The 24,782-nt window shown below is 37.3% G+C and overlaps 1 protein-coding gene across 1 annotated transcript in view; it reads left to right on the top strand.

Annotated features, from left to right (window-relative positions):
• CCDC175 (coiled-coil domain containing 175) overlaps positions 1-24,782 on the top strand; it is a 69,634-nt gene that overhangs the window by 23,906 nt on the left and 20,946 nt on the right. Inside the window, exons 7-11 of the mRNA XM_027110758.1 lie at positions 2,810-2,919; positions 6,430-6,511; positions 14,536-14,672; positions 16,857-16,967; positions 17,799-17,870. Coding sequence (XP_026966559.1) covers positions 2,810-2,919; positions 6,430-6,511; positions 14,536-14,672; positions 16,857-16,967; positions 17,799-17,870 — 512 coding nt within the window. The remainder of the gene's footprint in view (positions 1-2,809; positions 2,920-6,429; positions 6,512-14,535; positions 14,673-16,856; positions 16,968-17,798; positions 17,871-24,782) is intronic.

The following is a 24,782-nucleotide window of genomic DNA, read 5'->3' as shown; positions in this document are numbered from 1 at the left end:
GAGCAGACAAGCCTCTCGGCTGGTGAGTGGCGGTTGGCCCTGATCCTCTGTGCTGGAATCTCACCGCTTTGCCCTCCGCACCCCTGTTGCTGTGCTCTCCTCCGCGGCCCCGAAGCTCCCCGCCTCCGCCACCCGCTGTCTCCGCCCCGCGAAGGGGCTTCCTAGTGTGTGGACACTTTTCTTCCTTCACAGCTCCCTCCCACTGGTGCAGGACCCGTCCCTATCCTTTTGTCTCTATTTTTTCCTTTTACCCTACCCAGGTACGTGGGGGGTTTCTTGCCTTTTGGGAGGTCTGAGGTCTTCTGCCAGCGTTCAGTAGGTGTTCTGTAGGAGTTGTTCCACGTGTAGATGTGTGTACTTCTATTTTTAAAAATTAACAACATCGAGTGAAAGCCAGTATTGTGATAAATATTTTGTGAGGATTACCCTCATTTTAAAGATAAGAAAACTGAAGCTTATGCAGTGACTATAATTGAAGAGGTTAATGTTAATACTACTTCTACGTTAATTAAAACAGAAACACCTGTTAATCTATCACAGTTGAATTAATGAGTCTAGCGTATTTCTTCTATTTGTGTTGAGAATTACATGTAAAACTATGTGGGGCAACAGTAATACTAAAACATCGCATTGCTTATCAGAGTCTTCAGTTAATTCCATTATATCAATACTATTTATAGTGTGATTTTGACCATTATAGTTACAATATATCTATTATGACATCCAATTACAAAACATTAGTAAAATCAAAAACTTCCCCCAGATATGTGCATTTAAAAAGGTGATTATCTGTTTCTTCATATATCAACATAGTAAGGAAGCATGAGTCAGGCTAGGCTCAAAGGAGAACATGGGGATTGTATAAAACAGATCTTATCGGCACGCCTAAGCTCATATCCCCAGTTGGGGCCTCATAAATTATGCCAAGCACACCACCTGGTTTGGAAAAATGAAGTATATGTTCCTTAACCTGTTCTTCAAAGATCTCTAAAGACAAATAAGTCAAGGCTTGAGGTGGCAGGGGTAAACTCAGCTCCAGTGTCATTCTCTTCCTCCCCCCAATCCAGCGCCCCACCCCACCTTACCAGTGGAGAATTGTGTTTAAAGCACGAACTTCAGTATCACAGAGACCTGGGTTCAAGTCTTGGCTTTACCAACCCGAAGTTTCCTCACCTATAATATGGTGGTAATAATATTACCTATTTCAAAGGGCTTTTGTGGAGATAGAATGAGGTCATGCCTATAAGGCTTTTAGCTGAGTGTTTTGTATTTGGTAAAGTTTGTTGTTGTTATTGCCTGAGATTAGAAAACAACATTTTGGCTATGGACTTGAGACTACAGGGAATTTCAGGTTCATCTTCATGTGGTGCTTTTAGTTTAGAAAACTCTGCAGCCAGGTCAAACTGGTGTGATGCTGGCAGAAAAGAATAATGATGTGTGATTCTCAAGGTGCCCTACATGTCCAGGGCGGGGAGGATCGAGGGCTAGAGGTTATGGATGTCAGGCAGGACGGGCCTTCAGTGTATAGTCATTAATCCTGATTATTGGTCAGAGTTCTTTGGACATTCTGCTAATTTTTGATGGCATATCTAGGATTTCAGACTCCTGTTAACTCTGGAACTACTTATAGCCCACAAGTTCAGTCATATGAGTGCTTTAAGAGGAAAAAAAAAATAGTTTGGGGAGCTTTCACCCACCTGTCTCACCTGGCATGACTGAAAGAACCTCTATACCCCCAACAGGTGTTTTTCTGACCCCACACTGATGTGCAGGGTTAGGTGGCTCTAAATAATCTGTCCATGGTAGCTCTATGCCAGAGAGCAAAGGAATTTGTTTGATCAGCTTTTCTCTCAGCTCCACTTTCCCTCACAAGCTGAAATGCAGACCCAAGCTCTGATAAGTTTGCTTTCCCTTTTCTTTATTCCAAAACTGTGTTGTAAAAATATGTTCACTATGAATTTTCTCCATCCGTATTTCCTTTTTAATCATGCTAACATTTTTTCATAGTACCCAATTTTTCCATTTCTAAATTACTGATTAAATATTAAGAAAAAAATCTTTGCAACATGGACATAGCTATCAACTAAGGTGAAAGACCCAATTTGTTTTGACTTTTCTTTTTATAATACTCATTCTAGTATCCTGGAATAACATGTTGAAAATAATTATGAAAATGTATATTTAATTTTTTTAAATGGTAGTCAAGATGAATTCATGTCTTGAAAACTGTTTTTATAGTTTTCACATTGCTATAATTGGTTTCTCTCCCTCCCAAATTTTGTTTTCTTTTCTGATGAATTCAGGATTATTTCTGTCTCAGTTTGTTTTATAAAGAAACAAGCAGTATAATGATTGCTTTATATATATATATATATTTTTTAAATTAATTAATTAATTAATTTACTTTTGGCTGTGTTGGGTCCTCGTTTCTGTGCGAGGTCTTTCTCCAGTTGCGGTGAGCAGGGGCCACTCTTCATCGTGGTGCGCGGGCCTCTGACTATCGCGGCCTCTTGTTGCGGAACACAGGCTCCAGACGCGCAGGCTCAGTAGTTGTGGCTCACGGGCCCAGCCGCTCCGCGGCACGTGGGATCTTCCCAGACCAGGGCTCAAACCCATGTCCCTTGCATCGGCAGGCAGATTCTCAACCACTGCGCCACCAGTGAAGCCCCTGATTGCTTTTTATTTTAACTAAAGGACACCCCCAGTGTAAAAGTTGAATGGATGATACATGAATATTTAGTGAATTGGACTTCTGTCATGAATCATTTGATGATGATTGAATGCCCCAATTTTACTGAATTTTCAACAGGTTCTTAGTGATCACAATTTAGAGATATCACAACTACAAGAATCAATAAGACATTGGGAACAACAGGTTGAAGACATGAAGAAATCCTGTAAGATCCTGGAGGATAAAATGTAAGTATAATACTTTATCTTTACAGAAGCACTTCTAGATGTTATGTTCCTTTCATTAAAAAAAAAATTATTTAATAGTAGATGAAAATTATTCTCTTATTTTACTAAAAGTTGCGTGATTGTCAGCTTTATAGAATCACCTCTTCATTTTGAAATTAAACAGTCTTTCAGATGATCAAGAGAAAAAAATTGAGGATGATGTGGTTAGTTTAGGAAAAGGGAGGGAATTTGGGGTGTGTACTATCCTTATTTCAGTTCCTTACTCCCTACAAATACGCGCCTGGAGGAAGGCACTGCCATAGGGCTACAACTCACCTAACCATGCTGCTACAGTTGTTGTTCTTAGTCAAGGGGGACTTGCAGCACTTATTGAGAAAATACAGGGAAGCCTCAAGGCAAAAACTTTTACCATGGAACTGAAACCAGAAACATAAGGAAATATTCCATCTGTCTCAAGGCCTAGTGTTTGCTTCCTTCTGCGATTCTCTCTTTATCTACATGCTGTGTTCTCTTCCTGGTGAGTCCGTGGCTAAGCATGGCCATTCCAAACCCTCTGAGTTTACCTGTCACAGATCCATCTATCTTTAGAGACTGACCAACAGATTCTCTCCCAGGAGAATTCCCAGATTTCCCATCAAAAGCTGTTTGGCTCAGCTCTGGATAGGAAGGTGGGGTCTTTTAATATAAACATGGCTTCTGGGCTTACCCCCAGGGTTTACTGACAGTTTAAAAGACAAATTATGGTCTGAGCAGATTCCGCAAAAGATAAGTAATTCCACATGTGGGATCCTGTTACAATATGGCTCATGTCTACATAGATTTGAATGTATTGGGATTAAAATTATGTCTTCTAAAATAACAACTGCACAGTACTATTCTACTCTATCATCAACAGTCCATAAAATATGCAATAATCCTTATACTCAGTACCAGATTTAAAATTGGAAAGCTCAAGTAATACAACAATTAAAAATCAGAATAAAAAATCTTTTTCTTTGAAAGTGATTCGATAATTTTAGTTGATATCTATTTCTTAAAAACTAGGCGAAGAGTCATAGTGGAAAATATAGATTAGCTCTTAATTTATTTCTAGGAATTATGATTAAAAGCCTTGAAACACTGATAAAGTTTTATTTATAAGCAGACTTCATGTTAGCTAACTGGTTTTAAATGTATGTTCAAGATAAAAATGGGGATTCATTGATCTTTCATTTTGAATGGCTCATCTTTTTGTTTTCAGTCCCAGCCTTTCAAGGGTTTTCATGTGGAATCTCACTGAGGAAAAGTGCTTTTGATTAATTTGGTGATTGAGGATATAAGTTTCCCCCCCTTTTATTAATAAAACTTTACTTTTTCTTCTTTATAACTTGGCAAATTAAAAGAAAATTCTCTGTATTTTTATTTTCTCACTTAGTTCCTTTTCTCTATCTTTGGAGGTAGGGAGAGGCAGCTCAGTTCTTGTTTGGTGGATTTGAAGAATCAAACAGTGTTGTTTTATAATATTCTATAAGATTCTTTAAGAATAAATTATACAAGAAACAAATAATTTATATAACTCAACTTCCTATTAATCTATTAGTCTTAATTTCCCCCATCCCACCCACCATGAAATCGTTAACTTGCAAGCTCATTATCTATTTTGAGGTCAAAATATTGAGGGAAAGCAAATTTACTCAACTCCAAGTTTAAATTCTATATATGGACAGTTAAGGGTACCTCAGATTCTTCACAGATCCACAGGAGGCATTGCTAGTTTAATCCTTCTTTGCTATTACTGATATCCAGCATGATGTATTTGCATAATAAAGGCAAATCAGTGCCTATCTTTCTAAATTGCTATGACATTTTTCGTCATTCAGCTGGTTATCAACATGTGGGAAGTGGGGAATTGGAAGCTAAATATTGTGTATAAATGACATCCAATTTGTGACCCAAAGTATATACTTACCATTATAGTGCAAGAGGCTATAAAAATTATAGATGCTTTTTAAAAAGGACTGACATGGTTTCAAAATTGTCAAGGTTACCAAAGATTTTCATCCTGCCAAATTTTAGTAATCTGATCTATTCCTCAAAGTTTTTAAATTCTTTATAGAATTTGACACAGATGTTCACTTCCATCTTCTTGATATACTTTCTTCACTTGGCTTCCCAAACTTCACATTCTCTTATTTCATTTACTACACTGCTTCTTCTCAGGACCCTTTACTTGTTCCAGTTCTTCTTTTTGTCTCTAAATTTAGGAGTTATCAGCCCTTCACTGTTCTCTATTCTCTGCTCATACTCTCCATATGTGATTTCATTCAGTCTCATACTTTCTGTACCCCAGTGACTTCCATATCTATATATCCAACCCTGACCTCTAACTGCATATAGTCTACAGCTTATTTGACCTTTCCACTTGGAGGATATCTCAAATATACATGTCCTAAACAGAATTCTTAATTTCCCATCTCCTTGAAATAGCTCTTTCTTTAGTCTTCCGTATCACTATTTACCTAGTTACTCCAGCCAAAAAACTAGGAGTCATCCACCATTCCTGTTTTCCTTGCTACCTAACCCTAACCCAGCTAACCAACTAACCTAACCCTAACCCAACTCTAACTCCAGCCAAATCCAAAGCATGTCCTGTTGCCTTCATCTTTAAAATATATCCTGAGTCCAGCTGTTTCTCACCAGCTTCACCACTACAACCTTAATCTGAGCCACCATTATCTCTTCTGGACCACTGCCATAGACTTCTACGTAGTCTATCTTCCTATACTATTGTCTTTCTCTACTAAGTAGCCAGAGTCATTTTTACAAGATGTGAATCAGTTCATGTCACTCCTTTCCTTAAAAAATCCTCCCCTGGTTCCCTTCAAAATAAAATCTGAACTTCTACCTTGTCCTCAAGACCCTATATGATCTGGGCTGTGTCTAACTCTCCAGCCTTCTCACACTCCTGTCTTCATCAAATATTCAATACACCAAGCTTGTTCCTATCTCAGGATATTATCACCTGCTGTTCCTTCTATATGAAAAGCTGTTCCTTAAGATCTTCAAATATCTGGCTCCTTCTCATCCTTCAGGTCTTTCACAAGTTATCCCAAGAGATGTTCCCTAATCACCTGTCTACAGTACCATCCTCACTCTCAGGATTTCTCTGTCCTTTACCCTACTTTGTGATCTTTGGAGCATTTAACACTGTCTGAAATATATATATATTTTTTGATAACTTTCTTATAGTCTGTCTACTCCACTAGAGTGTAATTTCCATGAGGGTAGAGACTTTGTGCTGTATCTCCCAGAGTGTGGGTGTTCAAAAATTGCTTCTTAAATTAATATATAAATAAATGAAATATTAATACATCAATTCAAAAGAGTAAAAATTTTGTTTATTTTAATGAATTGTAAATAAATATATTGTATAGGGAGATGGAGACTGGAAGTTTCTGATGTCATAAGTAAATGTGGCTTTGCTGGAAAACATGTCCTAATAGGAATTTATTTGGCTTCCTTTGTTCATAGGCTTTTCTTTAGGAATAACAAGGAAAAACTGGATGATGAATCTAATTTAAAAAAAAAAGAATTATTGCTGAAGATAAAACAGGTAGGAAGACAGAAATGATGGCTTTAAGATTATAATTAATTTTTAGTTAACATTTTAAGTATATGTGAAAAATGTGAAATTTTCCAAAAGTAGCATTTTCATTAACTAATAATAATCATGATCATTCACAGTAATTGATTTAAAGATTTGATCAGAAAACTGGAAGAGAATAGTGAAAATCACCTAAGCTGAGCAGAAAAAAGAATTTTTAAAAAATGAGGATAGTTTAAGAGACCTCTGGGACAACATCAGTGTATTAATATTCACATTATAGGGGTCCCAGAAAGAAGAGAGAGAGAAAGGGGCAGAGAACATAATTGAAGAAATAGTAGCTGAAAACTTCCCTAACCTGAGAAAGAAAACAGATCTAAGTCCAAGAAGCATAGAGATTCCCAAACAAGATGAACCCAAAGAGGACCACACCAAGACACATTGTAATTAAAATGGAAAAAATTAAAGATAAAGAATCTTAAAAGCAGCAAAGGAAAGGTGACTGGCTGTGTACAAGGGAACTCCAATAAAACTATCAGCTGACTTTTTAGCAGAAACTTTTTAGGTCAGAAAAAAGTGGCATGATATATTTAAAGTGATGAAAAGAAAAAAACCTACCACAAATACTCTACCTGGCAAGGCTATCATTCAGATTTCAATGAGCGATAAAGAGTTTTACAGACAAACAAAAGCTAAAAGAGTTCAGTAGTACTAAACCTACTTTACAAGAAACATAAAAGGGACTTCTCTAAATGGAAAAGAAAAGACCACAGCTAGAAATATGAAAATTATGAAAGGAAAAATCTCATTGGTAAAGGCAAACATAGAGTAAAGGTCAACTACTTATAAAAGCTAGTGGGAATGTCAAAAGACAAAAGTAGTAAAATCATCTATATCCACAATAAGTAGTTAAGGGATACAAAAAACAAAAAGATGGACAATGTGATATCAAAAACATTAAATGTGGTGGGGGCGCATAAAAATGCAGGGTTGTTAGAATGTGTTCAAACTTAAGATCATCAACTTAATCACATATATAAAAAAGTTGTTATATATATACTTCATGGTAACTACAGACCAAAAATTTATAATAGGTGCACACAAATAAGAGAGAAATGAATCCAAACATAACAGTAAAGACAGTAATCAAATCACAAAGGAAGAGAACAAAAGAAGAAGAAATGAACAAAAAAGAACTACCAAAACAACCAGAAAACAGCCAACAAATTGTTAATAAGTACATATCTATTAATAATTGCTTTAAATGTAAATGGACTAAATACTCCAATCAAAAGACATAGAGTGGCTGACAGATTTAAAAAAAGAAAAACTCTCTATATTTGCTGTCTATAATGGACTAGCTTCAGATCTAAGACACACACAGACTGAAAGGGCATGAAACAGGTGTTCAGTGCAAATGGAAACAAAAAGAAAGCTGGGATAGCAATGCTTATATCAGACAAATAGACTTTAGAGCAAAGACTGTAACGAGAGACAAAGAAGGATATTATAGACTGAGAAATGGATCAATCCAACAAGAAATAACAATTGTAAACATATATGCACCCAACATAGAAGCACCTAAATACATAAAGCAAATATTAACAAATATAAAGGGTGAAATTGATGGTAACATAATAATAGTAGAGGATTTTAACACCTCACTTACATCAATGGACAGATCATCCAGACAGAATACCAATAAGGAAACAATGGCTTTAAGTGACACATTAGACCAATGGAATCAACAGATATATATAGAGAGAGCTTTCCTTCTGAAAGCAGCAGAATACACATTATTTTCAAGTGCACATGGAACATTCTGTAAGGTAGATCATATGCTAGGACACAAACAAGAGTCTACAAGTTTAAGAAATTGAAATCATATCAAGCATCTTTTCTGACCACAATGTATAAGACTAGAAATCAACTACCAAAACCAAACCAAAACAAAACCCTGCAAAAAACACAAACACATGGAAGCTAAACAATATGCTACTAAACAACCAATGGGTCACTGAAGAAATCAGAGAGGAAATTTAAAAATACCTGGAGACAAATGAAAATGGAAACACAATGATTCAAAATATATGGGACACAGCAAAAACAGTTCTAAGAGGGAAGTTTATAGTGATACAGGCCTACTTCAGAAAGAAGGAAGATCTCAAACAAACAACCTAACCTTACATCTAAAGGAACTAGAAAAATAAGAACAAACAAAACAAAGTAAGAGGAAAAAAATAATAAGGACCAGAGCAGAAATAAATGAAATAGAGACTTAAAAATAAAACAATAGAAAAGATCAATGAAACTAAGAGATTGTTCTTTGAAAAGATAAGCAAAATTGATAAACTTTTATTTAGACTAATCAAGAAGAAAAGAGAGAGGGCCCAAATCAATAAAATCAGAAGTGAAATTCCAACCTACACCACAGGAATACAAAGGATCATAAGAGATTACTACAAATAATAATATGTCAATAAAATGGAAAACCTAGAAGAAGTGAATAAATTCCTAGAAATGTGCAATTTCCCAAGACTGAATCAGGAAGAAATATAAAATATGAACAGACCAATTACCAGTAATGAAAATGAATCAGAAAAAAAAAAAAAACTGTCAATGAAGAAAGTCCAGGATTGGACAGGTTCACAGGTAAATTCTACCAAACATTTAAAGAAGAGTTAATGCCTATCCTTCTTAAACTCTTCCCCCAAAATTTAAGAACCCGTTTTATGAGTCCAGCATCACCCTGATACCAAAACCGGACAAAGACACCACAAAAAAGAGAATATTACAGGCCAAAATTACTGATGAGCATAGTTGCAAAAATCCTCAACAAATATTAACATACTGGGGCTTCCCTGGTGGGACAGTGGTTGAGAGTCTGCCTGCCGATGCAGGGGGCAGGGGTTCGTGCCCTGGTCCAGGAGGATCCAACATGCCGCGGAGCGGCTGGGCCCATGCGCCATGGCCACTGAGCCTGCGCATCCGGAGCCTGTGCTTCGTAACGGGAGAGGCCGCCACAGTGAGAGGCCCACGTACCGCAAAAAAAATATATATATATTAGCACACTGAATTCAATAATACACTAACAGGATCATACACTATGCTCAAGCAAGGTTTATCCCAGGGATGCAAGGATAGTTCAGTATCTGCAAATCAATCAGTGTGATATACCACTTTAATAAATTGAAAATAGAAATCATATGATTGGGACTTCCCGGGTGGTGCAGTGGTTAAGAATCCGCCTGCCAGTGCAGGGGACATGGGTGCAAGGCCTGGTCTGGGAAAATCCCACATGGCACAGAGCAACTAAGCCAATGTGCCACAATTACTGAGCCTGCACTCTAGAGCCCACGAGCCACAACTACTGAGGCCATGTGCCACAACTACTGAAGCCTGAGTGCCTAGAGCCTGTGCTCCACAACAAGAGAAGCCAGTGCAGTGAGAAGCCTGTGCACTGCAATGAAGAGTAGCCCCTGCTTGCCACAACCAGAGAAAGTTGCTGTGCTCCACACACAGCAACCCAGTGCAGCCAAAAATAAATAAACAATAAATAAATAAAAAAAATTTTAAAAAATCATATGATTATTTTGATAGATCAGAAAAAGCTTTTGACAAAATTCAGCACCCATTTATGAAAAAAAACTCAATAAAGTGGGTGTAGAGGGAACATACCTCAACATAATAGAGGCCATATACAACAAGCTTATAGCTAAAATCATACTCAAAGGTCAAAAGTTGAAAGTATTTCTTCTACAATCAAGAACAGGATAAGGCTGCCCACTGTCACCCCTTTTATTCAACATAGTATTAGAAATCCTAGCCACAGTCTTTTTCAGACAAGAAAAAGAATCCAAGTGGAAAAGGAAGAAGTAAAACTGTCAATGTTTACAGATGACATGATACTATACATAGAAAATCCCAGAGCCACCACCAAAACAAAAAACCACTAGAGCTCATCAGTGAATTCAGTAAAGTTGCAGCATACAAAATTAATATACAGAAATCTGTTGCATTTCTATACACTAATGACAAACTATCAGAAAGAGGAATTAAGGAAACAATTCCATTTATAATTGATTCAAAAGAATAAAATATCTAAGAGTAAATCTAACTAAGGAGGTAAAAGACCTGTACTTGGAAAACTATAAGACAGTAATGAAAAAATTGAATATGACACAAATGGAAAGATATATATTTTACCATTGGGAGAATTAAAATTGTTAAAATAACCATATTCCCCAAGACAATCTACAGATTCAATCCAATCCCTATTAAAATTCCAGTGATATTTTTCACAAAATTGGAACAAATAATTCTAAAATTTTTACCAAAACACAAAATACCCTGAATAGCCAAAACAATCTTGAGGAAGAAGAACAAAGCTGGAGGTATTACACGTTCTGATTTCAAACTATACTACAAAGCTACAGTAATGAAAATGGTATGGTACTGGCACAGAAACAGACACATAGATCATGAAACAGAATAGAGAGCACAGAACTAAAGCTGCATATATAGTTTATTAATCTATGACAAAGAAGGCAAGAATATACAATGGGGAAAAGATAGCCTTTCTAATAAATAATGTTGGGAAAACTGGATAGCAACATGCAAAAGAATCAAATTGGACTACTTCCTCACATCATATACAAAAATCAACTCAAAATGGGTTAAAGACTTAGATGTAAAACCTGAAATCATAAAACTCATAGAAGAAAACATAGGCAGTACACTCTTTGACAACAGTCTTAGTTATTTTTATTGAGTATGTCTCCTCAGGCAATAGCAACAAAAGCAAAAATAAACAAATGGGACTACATCAAACTAAAAGGCTTTTGCACAGCAAAGAAAACTATTAACAAAACGAAAAGACAGCCTACTGAATGGGAGAAAATATTGGCAAACAATATATCTGACATGGGGTTACTATTCAAAATATGCAAAGAACTCATACAACTCAACATCTAAAAAACAACCTGATTAAACAATGGGCAGAGGATCTGAATACACATATTTCCAAAGACATACAGATGGCAAACAAGCACATGAAAAGATTCTCAACATCACCAATCATCAAGGAAATGCAAATCAAATCCACAATGAGATATCACCTCACACCTGTCAGAATGGCTATCGTCAAAAAGACCACAAATAAGTGTTGGATAAAAACTGAACTTTTCCTGACATCCAATCTTAATTCTCGTGAGTTATAGGAGGCAAGTTCAATAATGACACAAAATTCTATTCTAACTTTAACTTTTATTATGAAATATTACACATATACAGAACAGAATATTTACTGTAAGTGTACAGTCTTCGTGTACATATCTATCTTTTGATAAATGTAGTTTATTAATTTTAATGAAGTATAGTTTATCAATCTTTTCCTTTTTGGCTTATGCTTTTCATGTCCTATGTCTTGAGGATATTCTCCTACGTGATCTTGTAGAAGCTTTAGTGTTTGCTTTTTCACGTTAAGTACTGCAAGCTGTCTGGAATGTGTGTGTGTGTGTGTGTGTGTGTGTGTGTGTGTGTGTGTGTGTTCTGTGAAATGGTAGTCCAGATTCATACTTTCACATAAGATTGTCCAATTAACTAGCACTGTTAAATGGAAAGATAGTACTTTCCTCCACTATATTTCAGTGGCACTTTTGTCATAAATCAACTGTGGATCATAAATATATTATAAGTATATGTGTGAATCTGTAGCATCTATTTTATTCATTTGGACTTAATCTCTTCTCACATTAAAACCATGCACTCTTAATTAGTAGCTTTAAAATAAGCCTTTATAGTTAGTAGTAAAAATCCTTTAACTTTGTTCTTCTACAAGATTGCTTCCATTATTCTTGGCCCTTTGAATTTCAGTCTGTCAAGTCCTGCCCAAAAGCCTGTTTGGATTTTGATTGGGGTTGAATTAAATCTATAGATCAATTTGGGGAGGATTTTATGTTTTAACAATATTGAAGTTTCCAATCCATGAACACAGCATGTCTTTCATTTATCTTAGGTCTTTTTTGTTCCCTTTGACCTAGTTATTCAATTTCACTATGATATGTCCAAGTTTTTCTTTTTATTTATCCTGCTTGGGATTTATTGGGCATCTTAAATCCGTGAGTTGCTGTATTTTGTAAGTTCTGCAAAATTCTTAGCCATTATCTGTTCACATATTTCTTTTGTCCCATGCTTTTTCTTGTTTTTCTGAGACTCCAGTTATATGAACACACTTATTTGTACTAATAAAATATCCTGTCTGTATCTTACTCGCTCTTCTCTATTTTCTACTTTTTGTCTACCCCTGCTGCATTCTGGGCAGAATGGTCTTATTTCAATTCTTAATTTTGGTTGTTGTATTTTTCAACTGGTAATTTTCAAATCTGCTTTGTTGCTCTTTATTTTTTCCAATTCCTTGCCATATTTTTCAAGCATGTCTAGTATTCTTTGATCATAATAAATACAGTATTTTTATATTTCAGTGTCTATTTCCAATACCTGGTATTTTTGTAGGACTGGTTCTGTCATCTATTGTTTCTGCCAATTTTTGTTCATGCTGTCTTGTTTCCTTCTGTTGGAAAACTGTACACTGGACATTGTATTTCAAAAAAGGTGTTTGTAGAAACAATTTGAGGTCTAGGATGACAGTGTATTTCTCAGGAACAGATTTCATTCACTTCTGTCAGATACCTGGGATGTTAACAGTCCTAAACCTCCTTAATCCACCTTTAGGTTCCCTGGTGATCTAAGTCAGGCTGGACCATAGCTTGTTAGCTTCTAATTCACTCTTCTTCAGAGGGTGAAGCTCTCTGGAATCCCAGACTAATGTGGCAGGAGGTTTATCAGGCGTAACACCTGGATAAGCTCTAAGTGTTGACTTTTGTCCCCCTTGTCATGTAAGAGAACCAAATCTCAGATTCCAAGTGGCTTCTTCTATATCGGTAAATGTCCTCAGAGTAAAAGGAGTTTTCAGTGCTAGGTTTACCAGTCTGGATTCTTACTTTCTTGTAGAATTAGGCTTACTAATTCCTCATTATCTTGTTAGTTCTGCAACAATTTTTTTTAAATAAATTTATTTATTTTATTTATTTTTGGCTACGTTGGGTCTTTGTTGCTATGCGCGGGCTTTCTCTAGTTGTGGCGAGTGAGGGCTACTCTTCATTGTGGTGCGCAGGCTTCTCATTGCAGTGGCTTCTCTTGTTGCGGAGCACGGGCTTTAGGCGCACGGGCTTCAGTAGTTGTAGAAGTTGTGGAAGTAGTTGTGGAAGTAGTTGTGGCTTGTGGGCTCTAGAGTTCAGGCTCAGTAGTTGTGGCGCAAGGGCTTGGTTGCTCTGCGGCGTGTGTGGGATCTTCCCGGACCAGGGCTCAAACCCATGTTCCCTGCATTGGCAGGCAGATTCTTAACCATTGCGCCACCAGGGAAGCCCCTCTGCAACACTTTTAAGAACTCTTTTCATCCATCTATTTTAGTGATCCTTAGCCCACCATTCCTACCTAACCTAATTTTCTTACCTCATTTGAAGCAATTCAGTAGAGACATCCAAGCACAAAGTTCTCACCTCATTCAGAACACTAATGGGTACTATCTTTTGTCCTTGAATAGAAATATTTAACAAAAGTTAAGCATGATATCCAGTCAAAGAGGTTTTGAACAAGAGTTCCTATGGATGTTACATTTTCTTTTCCCTGGTGTAGTTTATTTTCTGGGAAAAGGACATACAGATCTTGTTGAATGATCCCAGTTTATTAATCCCAATTCTTATTTTAATATCAATTATTACTTTATGGTTTACTACTTTACTATGGTTTATTACTTTACTTTATGGCATCAGTGTTTACTACCTTTCTACACATTTGTCATAATTTATAGAAGAGGCCCCAAAATGTACAGTTACATATTTGATATAGAATTAGATCACTCAACATTTCAGGCATAGTCATTGTATGTTAAATAATATACCCGGTGCTCTAGAGAGTCGCCCACCGAAAGAGCCGTGAAACAAATCCTCTACTTCAATTCCTTTTTTTTCTAGATGGCTGAAAAGCTACACAAATGTCATTTCAAGAACAAAGATCTACGAGAGAAACTGCATACTGTTTCGAGACAATATAAGATTGTCCTAAATGAGGAGGATAAAGTTTTTATGCAGAAACAGAAAATTTATTCTGAGTATGTTTCTATCCATAATCCATACATGACTCAACATGCTTTAGTTATGGGTTACTTCTCCACTTAAGCTTATCCTAGTTTAAAATCTATTGATAACAATGAAATGTTCTTTACCCAATTGTAAATACACTCCTAATGCGCCTCTATATATACTGAATAATGCTTTCCTCATATGGGTCAGATCAAATCCATAAACGCCAAATCTATTATTTTTACTTCTAAATCAGACTCTTGAAAGAATAATCATGCTTTTACCCCACGAGACTGCCTAGAGAAACTATGAGATCTACCTTCATCAGAAACTGGCTTTGCACCTACATTTCCTTTCTCAGAAAAAGGTTTTGTCATTGACACAATCCCCTAACCCAGAGACTGGGAAATTATTCAAGGAAACCCCTATCTTTTACTAGGACTCCATTCAAGTACCAAGGCTTGTCAATTCCACCTCCCAAATATTTCTCAAAAATATCCTATCCTCCTCTCCAACTCCACTCTTTTCACCCCTTTTAGCTTCTTTGGTTTGGCTTGCCTCTCATAAGTTCTTCCCACTTTCTGTTTTACCACTCCTAACTTACCCACCTCCCTCTCACCACAATGATCCTCTGGAACGTCCCTCTGAGGTCATTCCTTTTTATCAGTCACTGCATTGTTGTCAGCTGGGTACAAATCCCTTTGTCCCACTGAACTATGAACAGATCAGAGCAGTTGCTCTGTCTTACTCAGCACTGTATCTTCAGGATCTTGTCCATTGCTTAGCAGGTAGTGGGCTTTCACCAGTGTTTTCCTGATGAGTATTACAGAATAACATCTTGCAAGTATGAGTTATGTAAGTAGTAATACATTACTACACTCAAAGTTAAATCACATGGAAGTGTAATTATGGTGTCCAGGCCCACTTATGTGAAGCTGAATTTATGGTCACTGTTGCAGCATTTAGGATGCAGAGAGTTATTGCAATCATTTTGTATCATCCAATTGAATAGCCTACTAATAGTATTCTTCAGGCAAAAACTTTCCTCAGATCCATACTAAGTTACCAGTTTGAATCACAAAATGTGCTGATGACAAATAATTGTAACAATAAAACATTTACTACTGTTGTTGGTTTGTGTCTTCTTCAGCTTGGGCTACCATAACAAATTACCATAGACCAGGAGGCTTAAACAACAGAAATTGATTTCTCATAGTTCTGGAGGCTGGACATCTGAAATCAGGGTGCCAGCATGGTCAGGTTCTGGTCAGAGCTCTCTTCCTGACTTGCAGATGGCCAACCACCTTCTTGCTATGTCCTCATAGAGGGGAAAAAGAGAGAGAGAGAGAGAGCGCAAGAGAGAGAGAGCTGTCTGGTGTCTCTGCTTATGAGGGCACTAATCTCACCATGAGGACTCCATCCTCATAACCTCATATAAATCTAATCACCTCCCAAAGGCCCCATCTTCAAATACTATCTCACTGGGGCCTAGGGCTTCAGCATATGAATTTGTGGGGGGACACAATTCAGTCCATAGCAGTTTTGAAGAAGATGAGACACTTAGATAAAGTACTTCCTGTTACAAGCACATTCCTATCAATGTCTAGAAATTTGAACAAAATCATAAACTTCCCATTATTCTCTCTGTAAGTTAGAGATGAAAAATAACCACTCTTTACAAAATGCCTCATGAGTGCCACCCACTGGCGTTGTCACTTCACATCTCGGTTAATCCTTAAAACCAGTGAGATAGGTATTGTGATCCCCACTTTATGGATGGGGAAACTGAGGCTCATCCACAGGTGAAGTCTCTTTTCAAGGTCACACTACTAGGAAGAGGTAGACCACTATCCAAAGTCGGTCTGATTGATTCCTTCACCTTTTACAAAATAACATAACAGAACTGATAAATTCATTAAAAGAGACACACCCACTCAGCATGATAAAATACTATAGAATTGTTCTTGTGCTTTTATGGTTACTATTGCAGTTAATGTTCCTTTCGTGGCTTAGAGATTTTCATAAATTTAGCCACCACTAGCAAAAAGACTTTGTTTCTATTTTTACTAATTTATTTGATAAACAGTTCATGAACTAAACTTTCCAAACTACTTTTTAAATTCTTGTTTGTGGTTGCATATTTTCTTATGCTGAGGAGTTAAAAATGATTATTTCAACCTTAAATATATGATTACTCTGTTTTTTCATGGTAGAAATCAGAAACAACTGGCATTTATATCTCAGAAAGAAAACTTCCTATCAAAAAGAAAAGTAGACATCAGAAATATGGAAGAAGGACTTATCAGACTCAATGAGCTTCATCGGTATGTTTGTTGCCTTTGAAAATTTTAATCTTCATTCCTCTACATTTATCTTTTTAATAAATGGTAGCAACAAATCTATGCCAATTTCTAATATACTATAGAAAAGGAGGTTCATAATTGACTCTCTTTTACAGTCCAGAAAAGTCATTATCATCGAATCTTTCACTGAAAGGATAGACAGGCACTGAGTTGTACATAAGCTGTGTCTAATACCTCTGTTACAGCCTTCACATTCCCCTTCATCCCAGATTCACAAGCACATCTTCTATCCTTAGTTACCACTTATCCCTAATTCAAGAATATTTATTGGCTTTCTAAATTATACATGACAGTAAATCAGAACTCAGTCTAGAACCCAGAGTTCCTCACCAATTTGTTGACCTTAACCCTTCCTATGTCAGTGTTATTTCCCTTCATGTCCTCTGTATGCAGCAAGTTTGCCTTAGTCACAAGAGTCCTGACTTGCTGCTCCTTTCCTCTGTTTCTTTTTATAGGATGATGTCCTTTCCTTGGTGAGATTGCACCTCCATTCTGGCAATCCATGTTCCTCCCTCTATTAAACATTATCCTCTAATAACCTTTCCTCAACTGCCTCGCCAAAATCCGTTCTTCCCTATCCTTGGCTGGAATACTTGCAAAATCAGTTTACACTTGCAAAAATTGTAATTGTCTTTCCATTAGTCTGCCAATAAAATCAGTTGTTTCACAAGGTTTGTTTTGTCTCCCAATTAGATGGTAGCCTTATTGTGCATGTGAATTATACATACAGTCTACTATACATTTTAACAGCTCCCACAAATGCAAAATCCAATATATTTTTCTTGTTTTTAGAGCAACAAAGGAAGCATATCGGAAACAAATAAAAGTCCTGAACGATAACCTGGAAAGAAAACTTCAGAGATGGTAAAAAAAGAAAACTCATTTATATTATAAGTAGTATATGTTATCTTTTTAAAATTTAATTTTATTTATTTATATTTTTATACAGCAGGTCCTTATTAGTTATGTATTTTATACATATTACTGTATTTATTTCAATCCCAATCTCCAAATTCATCCCAGCCCCTGCACACCCCCTCAGCTTTCCCCCCTTGGTGTCCATACGTTTATTCTTTACATTTGTGTCTCTATTTCTGCCTTGCAAACCAGTTCATCTGTACCGTTTTTCTAGATTTCACATATATATGTTAATATTCAATATTTGTTTTTCTCTTTCTGACTTACTTCACTCTGTATGACAGTCTCTAGGTCCATCCACATCTCTACAAATGACCCAGTTTCATTCCTTTTTATGACTAAGTAATATTCCACTGTGTATATGTTCCATATCTTCTTTATCCATTTGTCTGTCCATTGTACATATGTACCACATCTTCTTTATCCATTCGTCTGTTGATGGGCATTTAGGTTGCTTCCATGACCTGGCTATTGTAAATAGTGCTTCAATGAACATTGGGGTGCATGTGTCTTTTTGAATTATGGTTTTCTGTCGGTATATGCCCAGTAGTGGGATTACTGGGTCATATGGTAATTCTATTTTCAGTTTTTTAAGGAATCTCCATACTGTTCTCCATAGTGGCTGTATCAATTTACATTCCCACCAACAGACCAAGAGGGTTCCCTTTTCTCCACACCCTCTCCAGCATTTGTTGTTTGTAGATTTTCTGGTGATGCCCATTCTAACTGGTGTGAGGTGATACCTCATTGTAGTTTTGATTTGCATTTCTCTAATAATTAGTGACGTTGAGCAGCTTTTCATGTGCTTCTTGGCCATCTGTATGTCTTCTTTGGAGAAATGTCTATTTAGGTCTTCTGCCCATTTTTGGATTGGGTTGTGTGTTTCTTTAATATTGAGCTGCATGAGCTGTTTATATAGTTTGGAGATTAATCTTTTGTCCATTGATTCATTTGCAAATATTTTCTCCCATTCTGAGAGTTGCCTTCTTTTCTTGTTTATAGTTTCCTTTGCTGTGCAAAAGCTTTGAAGTTTCATTAGGTCCCATTTGTTTATTCTTGTTTTTATTTCCATTACTCCAGGAGGTGGATCAAAAAAGATCTTGCTGTGATTTATGTCAAAGAGTGTTCTTCCTGGGGCTTCCCTGGTGGTGCAGTGGTTGAGAGTCTGCCTGCCGATGCAGGGGACACGGGTTCGTGCCCCGGTCCGGGAAGATCCCACATGCCATGGAGCGGCTAGGCCCGTGAGCCATGGCCGCTGAACCTGCGCGCCTGGAGCCTGTGCTCTACAACGGGAGAGGCCGCAACAGTGAGAGGCCCACGTACCACAAAAAAAAAAAAAAGAGTGTTCTTCCTGTTTTCCTCTAAGAGTTTTATAGTGTCCGGTCTTCCATTTAGGTCTTTAAGCCATTTTGAGTTTATTATTGTGTATGGTGTTAGGGAGTGTTATAATTTCATTCTTTCACATGTAGCTGTCCAGTTTTCCCAGCACCACTTATTTAAGAGACTGTCTTTTCTCCATTGTATATCCTTGCCTCCTTTGTCATAGATTAGCTGACCAGGTATTTGGATTTATCTCTGGGTTTTCTATCCTGTTCCATTGATCTGTATTTCTGTTTTTGTGCCAGTGCAATATTGTCTTGATTACTGTAGCTTTGTAGTATAGTCTGAAGACAGGGAGTCTGGTTCCTCCAGCTCCGTTTTTTTCCCTCAGGATCGCTTTGGCTATTCAGGGTCTTTTGTGTCGCCATACAAATTTTAAGATTTTTTATTCTAGTTCTGTAAAAAAATGCCATTGCTAGTTTGCTAGGGATTGCATTGAATCTGTAGATTGCTTTGGGTAGTATAGTCATTTTCACAATATTGATTCTTCCAATCCAAGAACATGGTATATCTCTCCATCTGTTTGTGTCATCTTTGATTTCTTTCATCAGTATCTTATAGTTTTCTGAGTACAGGTATTTTACTTCCTTAGGTAGGTTCATTCCTAAGTATTTTATTCTTTTTGTTGCAATGGTGAATGGTATTGTTTCCTTACTTTCTCTTTCTGATACCTTGTTGTTAGCATATAGGAATGCAAGAGATTTCTGTGCATTAATTCTGCGTCCTGCAACTTTACCAAATCCATTGATTAGCTCTAGTAGTTTTCTCGTGACATCTTTAGGATTCTCTATGTATAGTACCATGGCATCTGCAAACAGTGACAATTTTACTTCTTCTTTTCCAATTTGTATTCCTTTTATTTCTTTTTCTTCTCTGATTGCTGTGGCTAGGACTTCCAAAACTATGTTGAATAATAGTGATGACAGTGGACATCCTTGTCTTGTCCCTGATCTTAGAGGAAATGCTTTCAGTTTTTCACCAATGAGAATGATGTTTGCTGTGGGTTTGTTGTATATGGCCTTTATTATGTTGAGGTAGGTTCCCTCTATGCCCACTTTCTGGGGAGTTCTTATCATAAATGGGTGATGCATTTTGTCAAAAGCTTTTTCTGCATCTTTTGAGATGGTCATATGGTTTTTCTTCAATTTGCTAATATGGTGTATCACATTGATTGATTTGCCTATATTGAAGAATCCTTGCATCCCTGGGATAATTCCCACTTGATCATGGTGTATGATCCTTTTAATGTGTTGTTGGATTCTGTTTGCTAGTATTTTCTTGAGGATTTTTGCATCTATATTCATCAGTGATATTGGTCTGTAATTTTCTCTTTTTGTAGTACCTTTGTCTGGTTTTGGTATCAGGGTGATAGTGGCCTTGTAGAATGAATTTGAGAGTGTTCCTTCCTCTGCAGTTTTTTGGAAGAGTTTGAGACAGATGGGTGTTAGCTCTTGTCTAAATGCTTTATAGAATTCACCTGTGAAGCCATCTGGTCCTGGGCTTTTGTTTGTTGTAAGATTTTAAATCACAGTTTCAATTTCATTACTTGGTCTGTTCATATTTTCTATCTCTTCCTGGTTCAGTCTTGGAAGGTTATACCTTTCTAAGAATTTCTTCCAGGTCATCCATTTTATTGGCATAGAGTTGCTTGTAGTAGTCTCTTAGGATGCTTTGTATTTCTGCGATATCCATTGTAACTTCTCCTTTTTCATTTCTAATTTTATTGATTTGAGTCCTCTCCTTCTTTTTCTTGATGAGTCTGGCTAAAGGTTTATCAATTTTGTGTATCTTCTCAAAGAACCAGCTTTTAGTTTTATTGATCTTTGCTATTGTTTTCTTTGTCTCTATTTCATTTATTTCTGCTCTCATCTTTATGATTTCTTTCCTTCTACTAACTTTGGGTTTTGTTTGTTCTGCGTTCTCTAGTTCCTTTAGGTGTAAGGTTTGTTTGTTTATTTGAGATGTTTCTTGTTTCTTGAGGTAGGATTGTGTTGCTATAAACTTCCCTCTTAGAACTGATTTTTCTGCATCCCATAGGTTTTGGATCATTGTGTTTTTGTTGTCATTTCATTTATCTCTAGGTATTTTTTGATTTCCTCTTTGATTTCTTCAGTGATCCCTTGGTTATTTAGTAACATATTATTTAGCCTCCATGTGTTTGTGTTCTTTATGTTTTTTTCCCTGTAATTGATTTTAATCTCATAACATTGTGGTCAGAAAAGATGCTTGATATGATTTCAATTTTCTTATGTTTACTGAGGCTTGATTTGTGATCCAAGATGTGATCTATCCTGGAGAATGTTCTTTGTGCACTTGAAAAGAAAGTGTAATCTGCTGTTTTTGGATGGAATGTCCTATAAATATCAATGAAATCTCTCTGGTCTGTTGTGTCATTTAAAGCTTCTGTTTCCTTATTAATTTTCTGTCTGGATGATGTGTCCATGTTGTGTCCATTGGTGTAAGTGAGGTGTTAAAGTCCCCCACTATTACTGTGTTATTGTCAATTTCCTCTTTTATAGCTCTTAGCATGGCCTTATGTATTGAGGTGCTTCTATGTTGGTGCATATATATTTATAATGATTATGTTTTCTTGGATGGATCACTTGATCATTATGTAGTGTCCTTCCTTGTCTCTTGTAACATTCTTTATTTTAAAGTCTGTTTTATCTGATATGAGTATTGTTTCTCCAGCTTTCTTTTGATTTCCATTTGCATGGAATATCTTTTTCTATCCCCTCACTTTCGGTCTGTATGTGTCCCTAGGTCTGAAGTAGGCCTCTTGTAGACAGCATATATATGGGTCTTGTTTTTGTGTCCATTCAGTGAGTCTGTGTCTTTTGGTTGGAGCATTTAATCCATTCACATTTAAGGTAATTATTGATATGTATGTTCCTATTACCATTTTCTTAATTGTTTTGGGTTTATTTTTGTAGGTCTTTTTCTTCTCCCACTTAGAGAAGTTCCTTTAGCATTTGTTGTAGAGCTGGTTTGGTGGTGCTGAATTCTCTTAGCTTTTGCTTGTCTGTAAAGCTTTTGATATCTCTATTGAATCTGAATGTGATCCTTGCCAGGTAGATTAATCTTGGTTGTACGTTCTTCCCTTTCATCACTTTAAGTATATCATGCCACTCCCTTCTGGCTTGTAGTTTCTTCTGAGAAATCAGCTGTTAACCTTATGGGACTTCCCTTATATGTTATTTGTCCTTTTTCCCTTGTTGCTTTTAGTAGTTTTTCTTTGTCTTTAATTTCTGTCAATTTGATTACTATGTGTCTCAGTGTGTTTCACTTGGGTTTATCCTGCCTGGGACTCTGTGCTTCCTGTACTTGGGTGGCTATTTCCTTTCCCATGTTAGGGAAGTTTTCAACTATAATCTCTTCAAATATTTTCTCAGGTCCTTTCTCTCTCTCTTCTCGTTCTGGGACCCCTGTAATGTGAATGTTGCATTTAATGTTGTCCCAGAGGTCTCTTAGGCTGTCTTTATTTCTTTTCATTCTTCTTTCTCTATTCTGTTCCGTGGCAGTGAATTCCACCATTCTGTCGTCCAGGTCACTTGTCTGTTCTTCTGTCTCAGTTATTCTGCTATTGATTCCTTTTAGTGTATTTTTCATTTCAGTTATTGTATTGTTCATCTCTGTTTGTTTGTTCTTTAATTCTTCTAGGTGTTTTTTGTTTAATTCTTCTAAGTCTTTGTTAAACATTTCTTGCATCTTCTCGATCTTTGCCTCCATTCTTTTTCCAAGGTTCTGGATCATCTTCACTATCATTATTCTGAATTCTTTTTTGGAAGGTTGCCTATCTCCACTTTGTTTAGTTGTTTTTCTGGGGTTTTATCTTGTTCCTTCATCTGGTGCATAGTCCTCTGCCTTTTCTTTTTTTTTTTTTTTTTTTGCGGTACGTGGGCCTCTCACTGTTGTGGCCTCTCCCATTGCAGAGCACAGGCTCTGGACGCGCAGGCTCAGTGGCCATGGCTCTCGGGCCCAGCCGTTCCGCAGCATATGGCATCCTCCCAGACCGGGGCATGAACCCATGTACCCTGCATCGGCAGGTGGACTCTCAACCACTGCGCCACCAGGGAAGCCCTGCCTTTTCATTTTGTCTGTCTTTCTGTGAATGTGGTTTTCTTTCCACAGGCTTCAGGATTGTAGTTCTTCTTGCTTCTGCTGTCTGTCCTCTGGTGGAGAGGCTATCTAAGAGGCTTGTGCAAACTTCCTGATGGGAGGGACTGGTGGTGGGTAGAGCTGGCTGTTGCTCTGGTGGGCAGAGCTCAGTAAAACTTTAATCCCCTTGTCTGCTGATGGTGGGGCTGAGTTCCCTCCCTGTTGGTTGTGTGGCCTGAGGTGACCCAGCTCCTGAGCCTGCAGGCTCTTTGGTTGGGCTAATGGTGGACTCTGGGAGGGCTCACACCAAGGAGTACTTCCTAGAACTTCTGCTGCCATTGTCCTTGTCCCTGCAGTGAGCCACATCCCTCCCCCACCTCTGGAGGAGACCCTCCAACACTAGCAGGTGGGTCTGATTCAGTCTCCTATGGGGTCACTGCTTCTTTCCCCTGAGTCCTGATGTGCACACTTGTTTGTGTGTGCCCTTCAACAGTGCAGTCTCTGTTTCCTTCAGTCCTGTTGAAGTCCTGTAATCAAATCCCACTCGCCTTCAAAGTTGGATTCTCTAGGAATTCCTCCTCCCATTGCCATATCCCCAGGTTGGGAAGCCTGACGTGGGGCTCAGAACCTTCACTCCAGTGGGTGGACTTCTGTAGTGTAATTGTTCTCCAGTTTGTGAGTCACCCACCCAATGGTTATGGGATTTGATTTTATTTGATTGCGCCCCTCCTACTGTCTCATTGTGGCTTCTCCTTTGTCTTTGATGTGGGGTATCTTTTTTGGTGAGTTCCAGTGTCTTCCTGCTGATGATTGTTCAGCAGTTAATTGTGATTCCGGTGCTCTCACAAGAGGGAGTGAGTGCATGTCCTTCTACTCTGCCATCTTGAACCAATCTCAGTATATGTTATCTTAATTAACAGTGCCCCAAAGTTGGAAGGATGTCAGAGTGCTTGCTAGAGTCCAAGGAAATTATTTTCCCAAATTAAATTGTGAGTTTTCTTGGATCTAGATGTGTTTGTTAGTTTTATTTTTTTGGCATTAAACAGAAACAGAGTTTTTCATTCTAATCATGGCAAGTCACCAAAGAGTAAAATTGCCAAGATGTGCAATGCCTCTTTGCACCAGTAAGGAAGGTGATGTGCAGGGACAGAGGAGAGTGGTTAAGTACACAGGCTCTACAGATGGACTACTTTGTTTGCTCTGCCTCTTATTGGCTCTGTGACCGGGGCTAAGTTATTTAATAATCTCTCTGCTCCCATCCCTATAAAGTGAGGAATGATAGTAGCACCCGCCTTGTAAGGTTGTTGTGAATGGTAAATGAGATGATCGATGTACAGTATGTAGCTCAGTGCCTGACACCTAGAAAGCACTTGCAGAAAC

Source organism: Aethalodelphis obliquidens, unplaced genomic scaffold (assembly GCF_003676395.1).
Source record: "Aethalodelphis obliquidens isolate GAN/ISIS:26980383/991018 unplaced genomic scaffold, ASM367639v1 scaffold10, whole genome shotgun sequence".
In the NCBI taxonomy this organism is placed as follows: domain Eukaryota; kingdom Metazoa; phylum Chordata; class Mammalia; order Artiodactyla; family Delphinidae; genus Aethalodelphis; species Aethalodelphis obliquidens.
The sequence above is the reverse complement of the archived record's forward strand: the minus strand, read 5'-3'. Positions and strand labels throughout refer to the sequence as shown.